Source organism: Microcaecilia unicolor, chromosome 11 (genome assembly GCF_901765095.1).
Source record: "Microcaecilia unicolor chromosome 11, aMicUni1.1, whole genome shotgun sequence".
In the NCBI taxonomy this organism is placed as follows: Eukaryota; Metazoa; Chordata; class Amphibia; order Gymnophiona; family Siphonopidae; genus Microcaecilia; species Microcaecilia unicolor.
In genome coordinates, this window is record NC_044041.1 from 3340788 (window position 1) to 3364010 (window position 23223).

The 23223-nt window shown below is 46.8% G+C and overlaps 1 protein-coding gene across 1 annotated transcript in view; it reads right to left on the bottom strand.

Annotated features, from left to right (window-relative positions):
* Positions 1-23223, bottom strand: part of SUSD2 (sushi domain containing 2) — a gene marked incomplete in the record, with an annotated part of 210235 nt that overhangs the window by 131514 nt on the left and 55498 nt on the right. Inside the window, 5 exon segments of the mRNA XM_030220275.1 lie at positions 8273-8473; positions 10608-10763; positions 13843-14111; positions 14887-14972; positions 21348-21552. Coding sequence (XP_030076135.1) covers positions 8273-8473; positions 10608-10763; positions 13843-14111; positions 14887-14972; positions 21348-21552 — 917 coding nt within the window.

The window sequence follows — 23223 nt, forward strand, 5'->3', positions numbered from 1 at the left end:
TAATTAGATTGTAAGCTCTGTGGAGCAGGGACTGTCTCTTCATGTTCAAGTGTACAGCGCTGTGTACGTCTAGTAGCGCTATAGAAATGATAAGTAGTAGTAGTATTTAACCGATATTGCCACCTAATTGCTAATATTCAGCGGCAGATAACCGGTTCTCTGTGCTGAATATTGCTAGTTAGCATCTAGTACATAATACCCATAGTACCCATTCTTGGCACCACACTGCTCTCTCCCCCCTCTCCTCCGCAGCGTCCCAGCATCTGCGCTCCTGTCTCTAAAGCCAGCCCTCAGCACCTGCAGCGATTCATTCACGCTGCTTGCACCGGTCCGGCGGGCTTCCATCTGCCACGTTCCAGCAGACAGGAAACAGGCGATGACATCAGCAAGGGTGGGACGCAGCAGACGGAAGCCTGCGAGAATGAATCGCTGCAGGTGCCGAGGATGCCTGTATAGGTGCACCAGGGAATGACGGGGTAGAGAAAGAAGCCCAGATGCCGGGACACCGCGGAGGAGAGGAGAGAGATGTGGTGTAGGTGAAAAAAAAAATATCTCTGGGAACATATTGGCTGCGGGGGGAGGGGCGCATGTGCATGGAAAGGGCCATCCAATTTACTGAATCTGGCTACGCCTCTGGCTGATATCACACGACTTATCCTGTTAGACTCCAAACTTCAGTGCCTAACCAGATACGTTTACTGGTCACCTAGGACCATAAACATCTCTGTCCTATCTTTAACACTAAAGTGGCTACCATTAAAAGAATGAATTGCGTTCAAAATCTGTGCCCTAGTCCATAAAATCATTCACGGTGAGGCCCCGGTATATATGTCAGACCTCATAGACTTACCAACCAGGAACCCAACAAGATCAACACGCACATTACTGAATCTCCACTACCCCAGTTGCAAAGGACTTAAATATAAATCAACATATGTATCCAGCTTCTCCTACATTAGCACGAAACTATGGAATGCACTACCAAACGCCATAAAAACAATGCACGACCTAACTGCCGAAAATCACTAAAAACCAACCTGTTCAAAAAAGCATAACACAATGGTCCATCCTAAATACCAGATAACGAAACTCTTCCAGAACTAGACAAAATCGAACTCTCTATACCTGACTGCTTCAGTAACTCTTTCACTAACGAACGTCAACACACCACCACCTGATTTCTCACGCCGAATTTAATCTATAATCTATTCTACCACATCGTGTCCCACATTGGGCACCAGAAACGGGAAAAAAAAAATTGACCTGGTGGAATTTTGAAGCGAGACCTGAGAGAAGGGCAGGATTTGCAGGTTGAAAAATACCTTCCGTTTATTTATTCTGCAATGTCAAAGACACATTCTAACGCTTACACTGCCTTGAGTGAATTCCCTCAAAAGGCGGTAAATAAATCCTAATAAATAATATATACTTAAGAATACGCACAGCGATTCTTACACATCAGATCAGCCCCTGTGCCCAACAGCCATCATTTCATCCGACTCTGAACCCCAAATTACCATATGCTGTAAAAAAAAATGGGTGTGAGAACTGCCGGGGTCAAGGTGGGGGGAATGGATCACAGGAGCCAGCTCTGTGGGTGCTATGGCTGCTCGAGCATGACCAATATTAGGAGAGACGGGGTCATTTCTGTTAGGGTTAACGCCCCCAATCATTTCAAAAAGTTGGTTCCTATGGAATGGATTGCTCTGACTTGGCTTTACAGCATGTGATGGCCAGGCCTACAGTCATCAGTGCATATGGTGATCAATGACATGGAGGAAACTCCCACCATTGCTGTTTGCTGTCCCTCCCCCCCCCCCCCCCCCCCACACACACACACGCAACCTCCTCTGCAATTATAAATCTGGCAGGCTTTCAGAGTCTAGCAGTTCTCTGATTTCCATATTGTTTATGTCACGACAGTGCAGCTTCCATAGAACAACGCCTTACTCTGCCCCCAAGAGAAACTGTCTTTCTGCAACCTGGTAATCCCAACAGCGGTTTCCTCTTTCTAAACAATGGGCAATTACAGGGATCGAAACTGGCAGCCTCCACCCTCACGATGCATCCACACCTGCTTCTTTCCTAAGGCCAGGGAAGTGGTTCCAACTTCTGAAATCACTTCTGTATTTCTACTGTCCTGGATCTGTGTAAAGTGTTGTCCTCTGCTGCCTACAGCGGGATTTAGCCAAAGTAAGAAACATGCAGAGAACCAGCTCCAGGACTGAGTCCTGTGACACTCAGGAGGGCAAATTCTGTTCTTCCATCACCCTCTATTGGCTGTCACTCAACTACTCTCTACCCCACTTCCCCCTTAAAACCCACCCACAGGCTGCTCACCTTAGTATCTAGGTAAATATACAGTGGGGGAAATAAGTATTTGATCCCTTGCTGATTTTGTAAGTTTGCCCACTGACAAAGACATGAGCAGCCCATAATTGAAGGGTAGGTTATTGGTAACAGTGAGAGATAGCACATCACAAATTAAATCCGGAAAATCACATTGTGGAAAGTATATGAATTTATTTGCATTCTGCAGAGGGAAATAAGTATTTGATCCCCCACCAACCAGTAAGAGATCTGGCCCCTACAGACCAGGTAGATGCTCCAAATCAACTCGTTACCTGCATGACAGACAGCTGTCGGCAATGGTCACCTGTATGAAAGACACCTGTCCACAGACTCAGTGAATCAGTCAGACTCTAACCTCTACAAAATGGCCAAGAGCAAGGAGCTGTCTAAGGATGTCAGGGACAAGATCATACACCTGCACAAGGCTGGAATGGGCTACAAAACCATCAGTAAGACGCTGGGCGAGAAGGAGACAACTGTTGGTGCCATAGTAAGAAAATGGAAGAAGTACAAAATGACTGTCAATCGACAAAGATCTGGGGCTCCACGCAAAATCTCACCTCGTGGGGTATCCTTGATCATGAGGAAGGTTAGAAATCAGCCTACAACTACAAGGGGGGAACTTGTCAATGATCTCAAGGCAGCTGGGACCACTGTCACCACGAAAACCATTGGTAACACATTACGACATAACGGATTGCAATCCTGCAGTGCCCGCAAGGTCCCCCTGCTCCGGAAGGCACATGTGACGGCCCGTCTGAAGTTTGCCAGTGAACACCTGGATGATGCCGAGAGTGATTGGGAGAAGGTGCTGTGGTCAGATGAGACAAAAATTGAGCTCTTTGGCATGAACTCAACTCGCCGTGTTTGGAGGAAGAGAAATGCTGCCTATGACCCAAAGAACACCGTCCCCACTGTCAAGCATGGAGGTGGAAATGTTATGTTTTGGGGGTGTTTCTCTGCTAAGGGCACAGGACTACTTCACCGCATCAATGGGAGAATGGATGGGGCCATGTACCGTACAATTCTGAGTGACAACCTCCTTCCCTCCGCCAGGGCCTTAAAAATGGGTCGTGGCTGGGTCTTCCAGCACGACAATGACCCAAAACATACAGCCAAGGCAACAAAGGAGTGGCTCAGGAAGAAGCACATTAGGGTCATGGAGTGGCCTAGCCAGTCACCAGACCTTAATCCCATTGAAAACTTATGGAGGGAGCTGAAGCTGCGAGTTGCCAAGCAACAGCCCAGAACTCTTAATGATTTAGAGATGATCTGCAAAGAGGAGTGGACCAAAATTCCTCCTGACATGTGTGCAAACCTCATCATCAACTAGAGAAGACGTCTGACCGCTGTGCTTGCCAACAAGGGTTTTGCCACCAAGTATTAGGTCTTGTTTGCCAGAGGGATCAAATACTTATTTCCCTCTGCAGAATGCAAATAAATTCATATACTTTCCACAATGTGATTTTCCGGATTTAATTTGTGATGTGCTATCTCTCACTGTTACCAATAACCTACCCTTCAATTATGGGCTGCTCATGTCTTTGTCAGTGGGCAAACTTACAAAATCAGCAAGGGATCAAATACTTATTTCCCCCACTGTAGGTAAACCACTCGCCTCCACCTACCCTCCTCTCCTCTTTCCTCTACACATTAATTGATTTGATTTGCTTACTTTATTTATTTTTTGTCTATTAGATTGTAAGCTCTTTGAGCAGGGACTGTCTTTCTTTTATGTTTGTGCAGCGCTGCGTATGCCTTGTAGCGCTATAGAAATGCTAAATGGTAGTAGAAATACTATTGGAGATTCTACATGGAATGTTGCTATTCCACTAGCAACATTCCATGTAGAAGGCTGCGCAGGCTTCTGTTTCTGTGAGTCTGACGTCCTGCACGTATGTGCAGGACGTCAGACTCACAGAAGCAGAAGCCTGCGCGGCCACATTGGTGATCTGCAAGGGCCGACTTCTACATGGAATGTTGCTAGTGGAATAGCAACATTCCATGTAGAATCTCAAATAGTAGCAACAGTGGAGGAGTGGCCTAGTGGTTAGGGTGGTGGACTTTGGTCCTGAGGAACTGAGTTGGATTCCCACTTCAGGCACAGGCAGCTCCTTGTGACTCTGGGCAAGTCACTTAACCCTCCATTGCCCCATGTAAGCCGCATTGAGCCTGCCATGAGTGGGAAAGTGCAGGGTACAAATGTAACAAAAATAAAATTGATACTATTGGAGATTCCACATGGAATGTTGCTACTATTGGAGATTCTACATGGAATGTTGCTACTATTGGAGATTCCACATGGAATGTTGCTACTATTGGAGATTCTACATGGAATGTTGCTATTCCACTAGCAACATTCCATGTAGAAGCCTGCGCGGCCACATTGGTGATCTGCAAAGGCCGACTTCTACATGGAATGTTGCTGCTATTAGATTGTAAGCTCTTTGAGCAGGGACTGTCTTTCTTCTATGTTTGTGCAGCGCTGCGTACGCTTTGTAGCGCTATATAAATGCTAAATAGTAGTAGTAGTAGTAGTAGTATATGTCAAAGGTTCTTTGCAAGAGCAGAATTGTACTGTCAATGTCACCTCAGTCTACTCCGCCCCACCCCATCCCTTTACTGAGCTAACATACATAGTAAATGACGGCAGATAAAGACCTGAATGGTCCATCCAGTCTGCCCAGCAAAATAAACTCATTTTACATGGTATGTGAGTTTGATTTGTCCTTGCCATTCTTTTTATTTTTGTTACATTTGTACCCCGCACTTTTTCCCCACTCATGGCAGGCTCAATGCGGTAGGCAATGGAGGGTTAAGTGACTTGCCCAGAGTCACAAGGAGCTGGGGGGAAGAGGGGTTGGTGGTTGGGAGGCGAGGATAGGGGAGGGCAGACTTATACGGTCTGTACCAGAGCCGCTGATGGGAGGCGGGACAGGTGGTTGGGAGGCGGGAAATACTGCTGGGCAGACTTGTACGGTCTGTGCCCTGAAAAGGACAGGTACAAATTCAAGGTAAGGTATACACATATGAGTTTGTCTTGGGCAGACTGGATGGACCATGCAGGTCTTTTTCTGCCGTCATCTACTATGTTACTATGCCTGTGGTGGGAATCGAACTCAGGTCCTCAGTCCCCCAGGACCAAAGTCCACCACCCTAACCACTAGGCTACTCCTTCACTCCATTCTCAGGGCACAGACCGTAGAAGTCTGCCCAGTACTGTTCTTGTACTAATTTCTGAAGTGAACGTCGAAGCCCCTTAAAATTTACACTCAAGCCCATCCCTATCTATTCAGTCACGATCACTGTACAAGTCTGCCCAGCACTGGTTTTGCTTCCCAATTACCGGCGTCGCCACCCAATCTCCGCTAAGATTCCGTAGATCCATTCCTTCTAAACAGGATTCCTTAATGTTTATCCCATGCATTTTTGAATTCCATTACCGTTTTCATCTCCACCACCTCCCGCGGGAGGGTATTCCACAAATCCACCACCCTCTTCTTGAAAAAATACTTCCTGACATTAGTCCTGAGTCTGCCCCCCTTCAACCTCAATTCATGTCCTCTAGTTCTACCGCCTTCCCGTCTCCGGAAAAGCTTTGTTTGCAGATTAACACCTTTCAACTATTTGAACGTCTGTATCATGTCACCCTTTGTGCGAATCGTGCTGTCTCATCACCGACCACTAAAGAAAGAGAATTCCGATGCAGTGAATTAATCCAATAAAGGTCTCACCTATTACAGAAATCTACTACTACTTAACATTTCTAGAGCTCTACACATTCGGTGTTAAACATACTGACCATTGCAGACTGAATATTGATCCATCAGTATTTCTGCTTTTTCCCTGTTTGCACCATATTTTTAGGTTGTCCCAAGAGACAAACAGCAATGCACAAGGAAGCAGGAAAGGAAGGCTAGATGAACCCCAGGAACAACGAGGTTCAATGTTTATTGCTGTGCTGTGTATAAAACACTAAAACAATAACATAAAATCAATGCTCAAAATTCAATATGTATAAAACAGAACACAATAAAATAAAATAAAATAATATCAGTACTCAAAACTCAACAGTACACAATAAGGTGATATCAGTGTTCAAGACTCGACACGGCACCGTGTTTCGGCATGTGACATGCCTCCCTCAGGAGTCTGACAAGAAGAAAATGGAGTTGAGATTGTACTGCTAAGTGAGCAAAGGAGGTTAGCACTGAGGCTTTATCTCACTCTTTCGGAGTATTTGGCTTTTGATACTATTGTTTTTACATAGTGCATTGGTTCATTCATACATGGTCTTTCTAGAGACCTCTTCGCTTTTTCACCTAGCAGTACAATCTCAACTCCATTCTCTTCTTGTCAGACTCCTGAGGCAGGCATGTCACATTCTGAAACACGGTGCCGTGTCGAGTCTTGAGCACCGATATCACGTTATTGTGTACTGTTCAGTTTTTTTTATTACATTTGTACCCTGCGCTTTCCCACTCATGGCAGACTCAATGCGGCTTACATGGGGCAATGGAGGGTTAAGTGACTTGCCCAGAGTCACAAGGAGCTGCCTGTGCCTGAAGTGGGAATCAAACTCAGTTCCTCAGTTCCCCAGGACCAAAGTCCACCACCCTAACCATTAGGCCACTCCTCCCCCATGTAGAAGTCGGCCCTTGCAGATCACCAATGTGGCCATGCAGGCTTCTGCTTCTGTGAGTCTGACGTCCTGCACGTACGTGCAGGACGTCAGACTCACAGAAACAGAAGCCTGCGCAGCCTTCTACATGGAATGTTGCTAGTGGAATAGCAACATTCCATGTAGAATCTCCAATAGTAGCAACATTCCATGTAGAATCTCCAATAGTATCTATTTTATTTTTGTTACATTTGTACCCTGCGCTTTCCCACTCATGGCAGGCTCAATGCGGCTTACATGGGGCAATGGAGGGTTAAGTGACTTGCCCAGAGTCACAAGGAGCTGCCTGTGCCTGAAGTGGGAATCAAACTCAGTTCCTCAGTTCCCCAGGACCAAAGTCCACCACCCTAACCATTAGGCCACTCCTCCCCCATGTAGAAGTCGGCCCTTGCAGATCACCAATGTGGCCATGCAGGCTTCTGCTTCTGTGAGTCTGACGTCCTGCACATACGTGCAGGACGTCAGACTCACAGAAACAGAAGCCTGCGCAGCCTTCTACATGGAATGTTGCTAGTGGAATAGCAACATTCCATGTAGAATCTCCAATAGTAGCAACATTCCATGTAGAATCTCCAATAGTATCTATTTTATTTTTGTTACATTTGTACCCTGCGTTTTCCCACTCATGGCAGGCTCAATGCGGCTTACATGGGGCAATGGAGGGTTAAGTGACTTGCCCAGAGTCACAAGGAGCTGCCTGTGCCTGCAGTGGGAATCGAACCCAGTTCCCCAGGACCAAAGTCCACCACTCTAACCACTAGGCCACTCCTATTGAATTTTGAGCACTGACTTTATGTTACATAAGTACATAAGTATTGCCATACTGGGACAGACCGATGGCCCATCAAGCCCAGCATCCTGTTTCCAACAGTGGCCAATCCAGGTTACAAGTACCTGGCAAGATCCCAGAAAAGTACAAAACATTTTATGCTTTTCCTAGAAATAAGCAGTGGATTTTCCCCAAGTCCATTTTAATAATGGTCTATGGACTTTTCCTTTAGGAAGCCATCCAAACCTTTTTTAAACCCCGCTAAGCTAATTGCCTTTATCACATTCTCTGGCAATGAACTCCAGAGTTTAATTACACGTTGAGTGAAGGAAAATTTGTATTGTTTTAACCTCATTCTTCCTGGGGTTCATCTAGCCCCTGCACCTTCTTAACACATCTTCCTTGTCCTTGACCTAGATTTCCTTCTTCGCAGGTCTCCCATGTTACCCTATACACGTGCCAGAGCTCACCTTTAAGATCTATCCAATTCTGTTCCACGAAGCTGACCACTTCCTGGTTCACCAGCACCTCCAGCTGCCATGCATTTGTAGATCTGTCAGGGATGCGCACCTCAATCACATCAGACCCGCCCTCCTGCATGGCCACTGCAGAGAAGCTGCTCACATGGACGGGCTCATGATTGTGGTGAACAAATAAGGTGTCCTCATCGCCTGTGAACAAGGAGATGCAGCAGTAAAGTCAACCAAAGAGGATCCCGATGCATTGTACAAACACAACATCGCAGTTCCATGCAGTCACCTCCGGGGACACAGCCTTCAATCTAGTGCAATTTCTGCAGGAGTTATAAAGACAAATGGGAGCCTAAAATGGTACCCCCCCCCCCCCCCCCCCCGTTAAAATTACCCTCCACATGGGTGTATATCAGTGTGAGTCACAGGTACAAAGAGTGAGGTGAAGATGAGGGTTAGAAAAAGAAGGAAAACAATCCAGATTAATTCCCACAAACCCATCTATTCATCACATATCCAGGAGTCAATGCAATGACCTAGACTACATCTCCCGCCTCATTTCCCCCTGCTTATCCCCTATTTTATCCCCTTTCGCCTCATCAACCCCTCCAATCGCTGACTTACACTTGCTTATACTTCTCCTACTCCCCTCGTACCTGCTTATCCCTTGTTCTATCCCCTTTCGCCTCATCGACCCCTCCCCCAATGCTCACCTACTCTTACTCATACTTCTCCTACTCCCTTCACTCTTGCCCATTCCCCTCCGCCTCATCTACCCTCCAATTGCTCACTTACCCTTGCTCATACTTCTCCTACTCCCTTCACTCTTGCCCATTCCCCTCCGCCTCATCTACCCCTCCAATTGCTCACTTACCCTTACTCACACCTCTCCTACTCCCTTCACTCTTGCCCATTCCCCTCCGCCTCATCGACCCCTCCCCCAATGCTCACCTATTCTTACTCACACCTCTCCTACTCCCTTCACTCTTGCCCATTCCCCTCCGCCTCATCTACCCTCCAACTGCTCACTTACCCTTGCTCATACTTCTCCTACTCCCTTCACTCTTGCCCATTCCCCTCCGCCTCATCTACCCTCCAACTGCTCACTTACCCTTACTCACACCTCTCCTACTCCCTTCACTCTTGCCCATTCCCCTCCGCCTCATCTACCCTCCAACTGCTCACTTACCCTTGCTCATACTTCTCCTACTCCCTTCACTCTTGCCCATTCCCCTCCGCCTCATCTACCGTCCAGTTGCTCACTTACCCTTACTCACACCTCTCCTACTCCCTTCACTCTTGCCCATTCCCCTCCGCCTCATCTACCGTCCAATTGCTCACTTACCCTTACTCACACCTCTCCTACTCCCTTCACTCTTGCCTATTCCCCTTCCACCTCATCTACCCTCCAGCTGCTCACTTACCCTTGCTCATAGTTCTCCTACTCCCTTCACTCTTGCCCATTCCCCTTCCACCTCATCTACCCTCCAGCTGCTCACTTACCCTTGCTCATAGTTCTCCTACTCCCTTCACTCTTGCTCATTCCCCTTCCACCTCATCTACCCTCCAACTGCTCACTTACCCTTGCTCATAGTTCTCCTACTCCCTTCACTCTTGCCCATTCCCCTTCCACCTCATCTACCCTCCAACTGCTCACTTACCCTTACTCACACCTCTCCTACTCCCCTCATCCCTACATTCCTATTTCTTTTATTACTCCGATAATACTCAACTTATTTCTCTCCACCAATACTTTCTAATCCCAATTACTATGTAAGCCGCATTGAACCTGCTTTGAGTGGGAAATCGCGGGGTACAAATGTAATAAATAAATAAATAATAAAAATGGGCAGATGAGGTCATAATCCATGAGAAACTTGGTCATGAAAGAAAACAGTGCATGAAAACTAATGGCCGACCAACCGGTCCTAAATGGACTTAGGACTTCCAGTGCCCCCTGTCAGCCTCTGTCAGTGCTGCCACCTTTTGCCAGTGTGACTGAACAAGCTGACTCAGGTCTGGTGTTTCCCTGGGACAATCAGAACGGCAAATTCACACACAATGGGACAATGGATCATTCTGTGTTTGGTTGACCTGAGGTGAAGTGGCAGGCCATAGCCTCAGCCAACGGAGGGACAACAGTCACTAACAATCCCCAAATCTTCCTTGCAGGGTGTTTTGTGACTCCTGAGACAGTGGGATGGCTGCGGGATGCACCCTTAGTGGCTTAAGTAATCATACCTGTTTCTTGGTGAGGGGGAAGGGAGAGGGGTATGAGGTCCAGTAATACCCCACTGCTGCTCTCTGCCACCTCCCTCTCCCTCCTCTAACTCACCATCTTCGTTCATTTCTGCCTGCTCCCAGGTTTCTGTCCTTCCCTGGATGGTCAAGGAGTGGAAGTCAGACGTCACCAGGGTGTATTCCCCTTTCCCCTTGAAGGTCAAGTTGGCTCCATCAAAGGTCAGAAAGTGAGGATCTCCAAAAGCGGAGGCTGTGGGATTTACAAGGCAGACCCCATCAGAACAGACGGCAAGAAGTGTAAACAAAACTACCCTTATAGCAGGAACTCTCGGTCTCTGCAAATCACACAGCACACAAACAAGTCATAACAGAACTATGCAAGTGTATCCTGGCACCCCACAGCCTGTTGGGTTTTCAGGGTATGATATCCACAGTGAATAAGCACATACCATATCTCCAGTGGGCATCAAGATGGGATTATCAGTAACCTAGGACTAGATCTTCAATTTCCCTCTAGGAACTAGGTCATTCGATAATGATGTGAATATATGAACTCATGTGGTACAAAACAGAAATACAGTGCTACAGACAAATCCACAACCCTCCCCAACAAAACTGAAGACAATTCACAAAAAAAACAGGGGCCAAAAGATATTAAACGGTCTTGCAGGGAACAGTGATGACAATTTGACTGATAAAAAATCTCCCCGGAAAATAACCAGCGCCTCCTACTGGCACATTTTGAGATATTCTCTGATATCGCACATAGTTCATTTGTTCTATCCATTCCTACTAGCGCTGAAAAGTGTCTATACAGGACAAACATGTGCCCAGAACAAACACCATGGAATACGGCACAGGGACTAAGGAAGGAGGGAGAGAGAATGTAGAAATGGGGCTGGGGGGGGGGGGGGCAAAGTTAGAGGAGGAATGGGAGCTGGGTAGGGAGCAAGACAAAGAAGGAGTGGTTTGGATGCCAGGATAGTTGATTGACAAGGAGTCAGATGGTGGTAAAGAGTGGGGGGAGGAGGGCAGATGAGGCCTTGTGAGGTGGTGCGTACGGAGAATGGAAATGGAGGCTGGGAAAGGAGAGAGTGAGTGAAATGGAATATAGAAAGCTGGCAGGAGACAAACAACTGTAGTCTGACAGAAGGAAAGAACAAAAGATAAAACCTAACTAACTAGGAAGTAGAAAAGCAGAGAAGACAGAAATGAAGATAAAAGATAAATGAAAAGATCTATATCAGACAGATCAGTGGCATAGCCACAGGTGGGCCTGGGTGGGCCGGGGCCCATCCACTTAGGGCTCAGGCCCACCCAACAGCAGCACATATTTAGTGCTAGCTAGTGGGGATCCCATGCTTTGCTAGTTGAAGACCCTCCCCCTGATGGTGCTGAAAACACTGCTTTCCACTTCAACAGTCTAAGCTTCCTAAGCTGCTGATACTGGCCTCATTGCATGGGGGGGGGGGGGGGAGGGGGGGGGGAGGAGGAGAACACTTGGTGCCCACCCACTTCTTGACTAGGCCCACCCAAAATCTGCTGTCTGGCTACGCCCCTGAGACAGATACAGAAGAAGGGAAGAAGACAGGAGAAGAGAAATGGAAAGGAGACCCTGGAAAAAAACTTAGGAGAACAAACCTGATTAAACTTGATTAGAAAATACAATTTCCAAACAAGAAAGGCAGGAAAAGAAGAGCTGATTTAAGCTTTTAGGCATTAGAATGTCTCTGCTTTGGAAAAGGGGTTGAACTATATGTTAAAGAGGGATTGAATCGAACAAAGTAAGTTTTTCAGAAATGGGGTAACATGCTGAAACCAACAGCGTCTGCCTGTTTGTTTGGCTGCTGCTTTTTCCACAGTCTTTTAAACTGCTTCAGACCTAAATATAAAATATTAGACTTTGATTTATTATTTATAACCTGCCCTTATCCAGGGCTAGGTACAATATACACACATTAAAAGCATACATAAAGCATGTGAAGCAAAAACAGAACAAAACAGTTCAAATTCTAACCTACTTCATAGTTCACAATCTAAAATCATTATCACCATTGCCTGAAAATATTTAGGTTCCAAAAAATATTTCATGTGACGAAGCATTTTCAACTTAAAAAACATTTACATTTTTTTTTATTTGAGAAGACGTTGTCAAGCCTAAATCTATCTAACCCCCTAATAACTTAGAGGCTCACTTTCAAAGCACCTAGACTTACAAAGTTACAAATGAGACGTATTTTCAAAGCTCTTAGATTTACATAGTTACATAGAAAGCTACGGAGTGCTTTGAAAATACACCCCCAAAGGCCTCTTTTACTAACGATTTCGGGGACGGCAAATGCACCACAGCCCATTCAGTTTCATTTACTGCCTGGGAATTGCTAGACCCCGAGGTGAGGGGGCACATTTTAGCCCCCCCCTGCCACTTTTGATCCCTCCCGCCACCGCCAGGTACCTTTGCTGGCGGGGGTCCCCAACCCCTGCCATCCGAAGTCCTCTTCAGCGCCGGTCTACTCTGGTGCATTTGCTGATCTGGATTCTGTTTCTGTGAGTCCTGACGTCCTGCACGTCCCAGAAACAGAATCCAGATCAGCAACGCACCGGTCTTGGAGACCGGCACTGAAGAGGACCGGCTGGCGGGGGTGTTGGGGAATAATCTCTGCCTATTTTGTGATGCATTCCCTACCCAAAATATATTCATCTTATCTTCAGATCTAACAAGCAAAACCAAGACCTGTTTCATAAGAGCGTAGAGTGAGGTTAGATCCCTCCAAGAAAAGATAAGAAAAAAGGGTTCTAAGACTTTTCCCATAAAAAGTAGAGGGGATAGTGGTGATCCTTGGTGGACCCCACATGTCACAAAACCATGAAGATGAAAGTTGCTTCTGCCATGACACCAGGATAGAGGTGCATTTCACAAATCCAGTCAACCAAGTTAAAACTCCGCCGGCGACTCCCACTTTAGAAAGCAGCAGCCTCAGAGTTTCCTGGTTCACCAGATCAAAAGCAGCTTCTCAGCTGCATCATAAAACATGATAACCCCATCCAACGAAAGATGACCTTCAGTAAAAAGACCTGCTAATACCATTCCTATGCTAAAGTCTATTGCTCATGTTTGATTTAATCTTACTGTACATCGCCTTGAGTAAATTCCTTCAAAAAGGCAGTAATTACTTTCTAATAAATAAATAAATAAATAAATGAGAGACAAAATCCCGACTGCTTAGGATCCAATAATTTTAGTTAAAGTAGGAATAGTTGTTTGTCTTCGGCTCTTATTTACTGTAACAGGGTCCCCGTAAGTAGGAAAAAAAACCCCAGTCACCTACCGACTCTGGGAGGTTTATACGTGCGGCAGTCACTGGACGGCCGGAGCTCCAGGTACGGTTGGCAGTTGTCGGACCACAGGCAGCAGTAGTAGAAGGTGATGACATCGTACAGCCAGTGGGAGAAGCCAGGAACTCGGGGTGGCTTTCTGTAAGGGGGGGAACCCCAGTCGTGGCCCCGGTCAGGCGTGCTGCCCCCGAGCGAGTCAAACGTCAGGATCTGGTTTCCTCTGGCGTCGTAACAGCACTGCTGGCCGGCAGCAAACTGAGGGCTAAAGACAGAAAAGACAGCAAGGGAAGTTCAACTTCAGAGTCACAACTAGACAGATCCCCAGAGGGAGCCTGGGATTTATTTGGATTCTCCTTACACCTTTTCTGTGAGTTACATTCAGGTTCACGGGGTATTAAGGTCATAATAGTAATAAGTCTATAAGCACCTCTCTTCCCCCTCTCGCCAACCCTCCCCAAACAAAGTTTTTTTCTTAAAATGACGAAAGTGGGTAAGTGGCCCAGTGCCTCAGTAGCAGTGCTGTGTCTTGCTGTTCAGAGAGATCCGCATTCGATTCCTGGGTCAGGTCTTCCTGGTCTCTGAGTCGACACGGCTAGAGATAGTGCAGCGGTAATGTTCACAAGCATTTGTGGGGGAGGGACTCGCAGCACTTGCTCAACAGTGACATCTAGTGGCTGGACTCCAGACTGTGCACTGAGCTGTAATCTGGGAAGGATCATCACCGCAATGGCTGAACTCGATGGAGGGGTGGGGGTGGGGGGGAAGATGGGGTGATAAAACAAGGGATACAGATCTAGAAAGCTGTGAAGGAAGAAGGTTCAATCATTCTACTGAAAACCCAAAGCACCAGAAGGAAAGTCCCAGGAAACAAACAGAATAATAATTAAAAATTACACAACAGGCAGGGGGGGAATGACACCAGTGGGCAGAGCAGGTGTATTGTGCCAGGCTGGCTGTCTCCTGATTTCATCTCCAGTAAGAGCCAGAAGCACATTAAAACTGCAACCCTATTAACCAGCCTCGCATGTCTCTCTTACCTAGCCTGGATGCTCCGGACACAGTGCACAGCCCCCGGATGATAAGTGCACACACTCCCCTTCTCAATGTCACACCCGTAATCCGTCTGCAGGAGACAACAGCACACTGCTTAGCTCCGACTGAACACGTGCACAGAGTGCAAAAGAAACAGAACATGCCACACAAACAGCAGCTGCAAAAGAGCAGGAGGGAGACTGTGACGTGGAGCCAGGCAGGTACCGTAACCAGGACCTCTCTGGAACCAGTGTCAGTCTTTGCTGGAAGTCCTGTAGGGCAGCGATGACTCAATTACACTTACGATACATCCATCAGTATTCCGCTGCTGGGATTTCAATTTAGCACTCGGTCATTATCAACTTAAGAGGCCTGCATCTGTTACAGAAATCCTGATGTATTTGACAGGGTCACTGCGCAGTTAATTGAGGAACACTGGCTCCCTATACCCTTCCATATTAAATCCACACAATTACAGGACTACTACTACTTAACATTTCTAGAGCGCTACTAGGGTTACGCAGCGCTGTACAGTTTAACAAAGAAGGACAGTCCCTGCTCAAAGGAGCTTACAATCTAAAGGACGAAATGTCAAGTTGGGGTAGTCTAGATTTCCTGCATAGAGGTGTAGTGGTTAGGTGCCGAAGGCGACATTGAAGAGGTGGGCTGTGAGCAAGGATTTGAAGATGGGCAGGGAGTGGCCTGGCGTATGGGCTCAGGGAGTTTATTCCAAGCATGGGGTGAGGTGAGGCAGAAAGGGCGGAGCCTGAAGTTGGCGGTGGTGGAGAAGGGTACAATTACAGGAGCTACAGAGTAAGGAAGAGGCCCTGTGGGTCAGTCAGGAAAGAGGAAACAGCAAATGTATTTACATTGCTGGGATATACAGGCCTCCTTCACACACAGATTTAATTGAAGACATTCCAAATATAGCTGTGAAAGGGGCAGTTTTAACATACCCAGATGTTTATTTATTTATTAGGATTGATTTACTGCCTTTTTGAAGGAATTCACGCAAGGTGCTGTACAGCAAGAATAAAGTCAATCATAAGCAATAGACAATTACAGATGTTGATTGAGGTTTCCCTATCGTGGGGTCTTTTAAAAGCAGGGAGATCCTGGATTCTCTGCAGGGGGAGCGTTTCCGACGTTATAGGAGGCGATCATTTGGCGTCCAGTGATCGCCAGATAGTGTGGTTTAAGGTTAAGATAGGTGTGGAGAGGGTTCATTCAAAGCCGAAGGTTCTAGACTTTTTTCTGAAGGGGGATTATCTCAAGGAATTGCAGTCTGGTTGGGAACATCTGGAAAAAAGTTGGAAAGCAGTGGCCAAAACCGAAAGGAGCTATTGTGAAGGCAACAAACCTTTTTGGTAAGAACAGTAAATAAAAGTTAAGAGGAAAAGGAGGTCACTTTGCTTCTGAAAAGTAGTAGCTGTAAAGATAAGGAAAAAGAGGTTGGCCTTTATAAATGACAAGAGATGGCAGAAAAAGGAAGACAGGCGACAATATCTGGAAAAGCTAAGAGAAACTGGTAGAGTAGTCAGGAAAGCAAAGATGCAAATGGAAAAAAATATGTAGCCAAAACAGTAAAATGGGGGAGAAGACATTTTTGCTCTTTCAGTCTTCTCCCACATCATGACACCATTTCTGTATTTTTATTTTTTTATGTTTATAATTTTTGTAATTCCTAAAATAAGCCTGTTTTAGATTTTATACTTTATATGTTTTATGATTTATATGTTTATACAAGTATTATATATTGTGATAAAGTCACATCCAGGATAGTTGGGTTAAGGCACTTTCAGTCTGAACTAAAAGTCCCAGAAAGCATTGCAGGCAAGGAGCCAGGGGGTGAGATGGAAAACCCGAACTGGACTCTTAGCTGCAATCGGGGACGACATGGGTGTAAGCTAATAGGAGGTGTAGATTGGCTGCCACTAGGGGGAAAGAGATAGGAAACCCTGTGTGCAGGAGCTCCTCATTAGGCTCATGCTCAACTTAGCTGGTATGGGTGTGTAGAGAAGCTAATGAGTGGAGAATGATTGGTTGTGAAGGCAGAAGCCAGGGATTGATTAGGCAGGTGGGAAGGAGTCTCATGAGTTCAGTTCAGGAGAGAGAAGCAGAAGGAGAGAAGGAGTGGCAGGCTGAAAACCCTTGGGCAAGGAGGTCCCTAAAGTACTGGCAGTTACAGGCTGAAAACCCTTGGGCAGGGAGGTCCCTAAAGTACTGAAGCAGGCTGAGATTCCTTGGGTGAGAGGAAGTCCCAAAAGTATTGAATTCACTGTGAAGCTGATGCAGGGGAAAACCCTTGGGTAGAAGGAGTCCCTAAAATATTGAACTCTCCTGAAGGTAAAGAGGATAGAAGGTAGAAAATGCTGCTTGGTGACTGAACTGAAAGAACTGTTTGTCTTGGGAATTGAATTACTGTTTGTTGTGCACTGGATAAAGAGCCCAGACTGGAGCCTGTAAGCCTGTATTGAATCCTGGTATGTGCTATGCTGCTGTTGGAACTGTGTACTAGAAACCTGCATGGAATAAAAGTCCTTAAGATTGAAGGTACTGGTGGACATCTATTTCTTCATTGTACCGGGAGCCTGTGGCTGGAGGAGATTGTTGTATCCTTGGCTGCACAAGAGAGGCGCCTGGTTACAATATGTATTTTGTAGACTCCCAATGCAGGCATTTTAATGCCGAAACACAGCTGCTGTGTCGATTCTTTTAAGTTGTTTCAATGCAGATCACCTTGTTGAACCTACGTCTCCCTTGGTTTTCTGGAAGAGCTGAATCTGTCCAGCCACGATCGGGGCACAGACTGTAGAAATCTGCCCAGCACTGGCTTTTCTTCCCAATTACTGGTGTTGTCATTTAATCACTGCTAAGCTTGTCTGGTTCCATGCCTTCTATACAGGACTACTTTGAGTTCATCCCACTCATTTTTGAATTTCGTTACCATTTTCATCTCCACCATCTCCCAGAGGAGGACATTCCAGGTATCTACCAGCTCCCCGTGAAAAAGTACTTCTTGACATTATTCCTGAGTGAGCCCGGGGCCCCCCCCCCCCCACACACACACAACCTCAATTCATATTCTCTAGTTCTACCACCTTCCTGTCTCTGGAAAAGGTTTGATTCAGTGGCGTACCAAGGGGGGGGGGCGGTGGGGGCGGTCTGCCCCAAGTGCACGCCGCTGGGGGGGTGCCGCGCACCGGTCAGCGCTGTTCATTTCCATGCTCCCTCTGCCCCGGAACAGGAAGTAACGTGTTCCGAGGCAGAGGAAGCATGGAAACGAACGACACTGACCGGCGCACGGCACCCCCCCCCAGCGGCGTGCACCCGGGGGTGAGGGGGTTCTTTTGCCGGGGTGGGGGGGTGTTCTTTCGCCGGGGTGGGGTGGCACTGCACGGGGGGGGGGGGGCGCTGCACGGGGGGGGGGGGGGCAGGGCACATCGGCGATCCGCCCCGGGTGTCAGCGCCCCTAGGAACGCCACTGGTTTGTTTGTAGATTAATACCTTTCAAATATTTGAATGTCTGTATCACATCACCCCTGTCTCTCCAGGGTATACATGTTCAAGTCCTCAGGTCTTTCCTTATACCTCTTTTGATGCAAACTCTATATAATTTTTGTCACTTTTCTCTGAACTGCTTCAAGTGTTTTTATGTCCTTAGCACGATTAAGGCCTCCAAAGCTGAACACAATACTCCAAGTGGAGCCTCACCAATGATTTGTACAGGGGCATCAACACCTCCATTCTTCTGCTGGTTAAACGCCTCTCTATACAACCTTGCATCCTTCTGGCTGTGGGCACCACCTTGTCGCATTGCTTCATCATCTTAAGATTGTCAGACACCATCACCCCCAAGGTCCCTCTCCTGAGCTGTGCTTATCAATCTCTCTCTTCCTATCTTGTACATCTCCTTTGGATTTCTGCACCCCAACTGCATCACTCTGCATTTCTTGGCATTAAATTTTAACTTCCAGACTTTTGACCATTCTTCTAGTTTTGGAGATCTCTTCTCATGGTTTCTACTCCCTCCAGAGTATCTACTCTATTGGCTATCTTCATGTCATCCGCAAAAAGGCAAATTTTTCCTTCTAATCCCTCAGCAATATCTCACGCAAATATATTAAACAGAATAGGCCCCAGAACCAACCCTCCACTACTCACCTTCCTTTCTTCTGAGCAGATTCCATTTACCACCACCCTTTGTTGCCTGTCGGTCAACCAGTTTCCAATCCAGTTCAACACTTTGGGTCCGAAGTTCAGCCCTCTCGGTTTATTCATGAGTCTTCTGTGAGGGACTGTATGAAAGGCTTTGCTGAAATCCAAGTAGGTTGCATCTTGTGCATGACCTTTATCCAGTGCTTTGGTCACCCAGTCAAAGAAATCAACCAGATTCATTTGGCAGAATTTTCCTTTGGTAAAGCCATATCGCCTCGGATCCTGCAACCTGTTGGGTTCTAGAAAGTTAACTATCTTTTCCTTCAGCAGCGACTCCATTATTTTTTCTAGAAGAATGGTCTAAGATTTGGCAATTAAAATTCAATGTGAAGAAATGCAACGTGATGCACTTAGGGAGTAGAAACCCACGAGAGACTTATGTGTTAGGTGGTGAGAGTCTGATATGTACGGACGGGGAGAGGGATCTCGGGGTGATAGTATCCGAGGATCTGAAGGCTTACCGGCCTGTAGTTTCCCACTTCTTCCATGTCTCCGCTTTTGTGAAGAGGGACCGCATGGCACCTCTCCCATCTCTAAAGATCTATTAATAAATCCTTAAGAAGTCCCGCTAGTACTTCTAAGAGCTCCTTTGTTATCCTGGGATGTATCCCATCCGGTCCCATAGCTTTGTCCACTTTCAGATTTTTAAGCTGTCGATAAATGCTTTCTTCCGGGAATGGTGCAATATCCACTCCATTCCCAGATATACCCAGGGGCGTAGCCAGACACCAAATTTTAGGTGGGCCTGGGACCAGGATGGGTGGGCAGAAGAACTTTGCCCTGTCCCACAAGTGATTTGGCCTCTCCCTCTCTCGCCTGCATGCCATTTGGTCTCTCAAACATCCTCCCTCCCTCGCATGCAGCAACGAATATACACTGCTCATGTTGGCCCCACAGCCTTCCCTCTGATACAACTTCCTGATTCCGCATAGGTGGGAATACATCAGAGGGAAGGCTGTGGGGCTGGTATATCAGTCGCTGCTCGCTGCAGGCGAAGATCTGCTGTTTACAAGGTATGCAGGAGGGACAGTTGTTGGGAGTTTTTGGCTGGTGAGGCTTAGGGATCCCTGCCAGCCACATCATAGGTGTGCTGCTACTGGGTGAGCCTGAGCCCAAGGTGGGCGGACCTTGGCCCATCCAGGCCCACCCTTGGCTACGCCACTGGATATACCCTCAGCAGCCGACCATGGTCCTTCTCCGGGATTTTCCTCCGTGAAAGCTGAAGAGAAGTATTTGTTTAGCATGTTCACTTTATCCTCATCACTCTCCACATAACTGTTCTCAGCATCTTTCAGTCTTGCAATTCCATTCCTAGGTTTTCTCCTTTCCCCAATATATCTGAAAAGGGTCATCACTTCCCTTTACATCTTCAGCCATTTTTTCTTCCACCTGCGCTTTCGCTAGCCATATTTCCTTCTTCGTTTCTTTGAGTTTAATCCGGTAATATTTTCCGTGATCCACTTCTAGGCTCTTCTCACTCCCCTCCCCACCTTACGTGTCCTTTCCTAGGTTAATTTTAATTATATTTTACTTCTGTTTTTGATTTTATTAAATTTCCAGCGTATTCCTACTCACCTCTTGTTTCCATCCTCCAACTTTAATCCTAATATTTTTAATATGGAAACTGCTTCATTTTGGGGGGGGGGGGGGGGGAGAAGGGGGGATAGTAAAGATCCAGGGGGTAGGAGGAGGGATTTTGCTACTCTGAGAGTGGGAGGAGGATCAGAAAGGGGGAGGTCAGGGCAAGGGCAGATAATCTTTGGTGGGCTCCAGCCAATATTCACCTGAGACCTCTATAAGTGTCTTCTGTGGGACCCAGCTGAATATTGACCAGAACCCACATAAGAGCTGGCGGCCAGCACCTAAAGAGTTAGAACGGGATACTCAATGCTGGTGCTGATTGACTCTGGGGCTAATTCTGCCCACGGCGGTCAACGTTTAAACCACTTCAGGCTGAATATCAGCCAAAAAGAATATAAGTCGATACCTTTTAATTGAATTAATTCATTTGGGACATCTTTATGAAGTTTTTCTGTTTTATAAATCCTGTTTGACACACTGAACCCGCAAATAGGTGGGAAAATGTGGGATACAAATGCAATAAATAAATAAATACAGAAAGGGTCTTTATGAAAATGGACAACTGCATACAGGTACAATTGAAGGTTCTTAGCTACTTCTCCGTGAATTGCACGCGGCTGCTCCTGATCAAAACTGAAACCAATAAAGCCTCTGGTTTGTCACTTACATGGTACCTGCCTGTGTCAGCCCGGGCCTGTGCTAGGTTGCAGGGGCAGTCCGGAGTCTCAGCCAGGAAGTTGGGCAGTTGGGTTTGTTCTTTATTGTGCCATGCTTTACATTTTCCCTGCGCCCAAGCAGCTGGATCCTTCTGGAACTCTTCTCCTAGGTGCCAGGCTAATGCATGGACAGGACTCCATATTGAGGGAACATTCCTGAAAAAGGAAGGGGGTACCCATGAGATGGGTGACAGTGCTTCTCACTAACCCAACAAATCTATTACATTATTTTGCTGCATGCTGGAAAGTCACTTGGCCACATTTCAGGGCAGTGTAAAAGTCCCGCTATGATACATCTTTGAACCTGTCTGAGCTTCTGACCAAGCCACAGCTCAATGCCCTGGGCAAAACTCCCAATATTTCAGCCCTGACCTGGGTGGCTGATTAAAGAGATTCTGGAAGAGTTTTGTTCTAAGAAAATGCACACGTAGAACTGCCATCTAAATGTGGTTGGGAGTACATTAGAGTTGCCATACTGGGAAAGACCAAAGGTCCATCAAGCCCAGCATCCTGTTTCCAACAGTGGCCAATCCAGGTCACAAATACCTGGTAAGATCCCAAAAAAGTACAAAACATTTTATACTGCTTATCCCAGAAATAGTGGATTTTCCCCAAGTCCATTTAACAATGGTCTATGGACTTTTCCTTTAGGAAACCGCCCAAACCTTTTTTAAACTCCGCTAAGCTAACCGCCTTTACCACATTTTCTGGCAACAAATTCCAGAGTTTAATTACATATTGAGTGCAGAAAAAGTTTCTCAGATTTATATTAAATGTACTACTTTGTAGTTTCATCGCATGTCCCCTAGTCGGAAAGAGTAAATAAACGATTCACTTCTACCCGTTCCACTCCACTCATTATTTTATAGACCTCTATCATTTCTCCCCTCAGCCGTCTTTTCTCCTGGGCATCATTCACTGTGTGACCGTGACTACGTCACTTAAACTGCCTGCATTTGGACTCAGTCTTTAGGCAGAGATGATAATCGCATAAACCTTTCATTACAACACAGGGTATCCTGATGGTGGGAAAGGGCATCAGATGGTCTTTTCCATCATCTTCACACAAGAGGAGAGGAGTGAAAATCAATTCCTGTATCAGTCTGACTTAGGATCAAATTCAGAGGAGGTATGAGTGGGGTTCCAGGGGAAGGGGGACCAGAGGATATCGGGGTAGATAGAGGAGGGGAGAGAAGAGATATCGGATGGAAGGGGGAAGAAAGGGGAGGTGCCCCACCCCTCCTTAGCCCTCCCCAAACTGCCTATGTGAAACATCTTAGTAGGCAGCCAGTGAAGGGGGAGGGGGGATGTATGGGGGGAGGAAGTGCAGTTCAGATAGATAGACAGACAAGATGAGATAGGACAAAGGCACTAGGGTAAATAAAGGGGGGCATTATCCTGCTCCTCTCTCTTTCTGTCTCTCTCTCTCTCTCTCTGTCTCTTTCTGTCTCTCTGTCTCTCTCCCTCTGTCTCTATATCTAACTATATAATCGAGAGGTGACCGACTCACCTGCAAATGCACAGTAGAGAGCAGCTGTTCTGTGCATGTGCGGCACGTCACAGGTCTCTCCCCACATCAGCTGATCATAACCGCAACACCTACTAGGTACTACTTACAATTTCTAAAGCGCTGTACTAAACGTATGCAGCGCTGTACAGCAACCCTTCTCTCTACCCTGCCCCCCCTCCAGCAACCCATGTCCAGCGACTCTCCTCTCTCCCCTGCCCCCCTCTAGCCACCCAGGTTGTCCAGCGAATTCTTCAGGGCAGGCAGGAAAGATCCTCAGTCTTGCCTGCCCGCTGCTGGATCGCAGGGGAGAGAGGAGG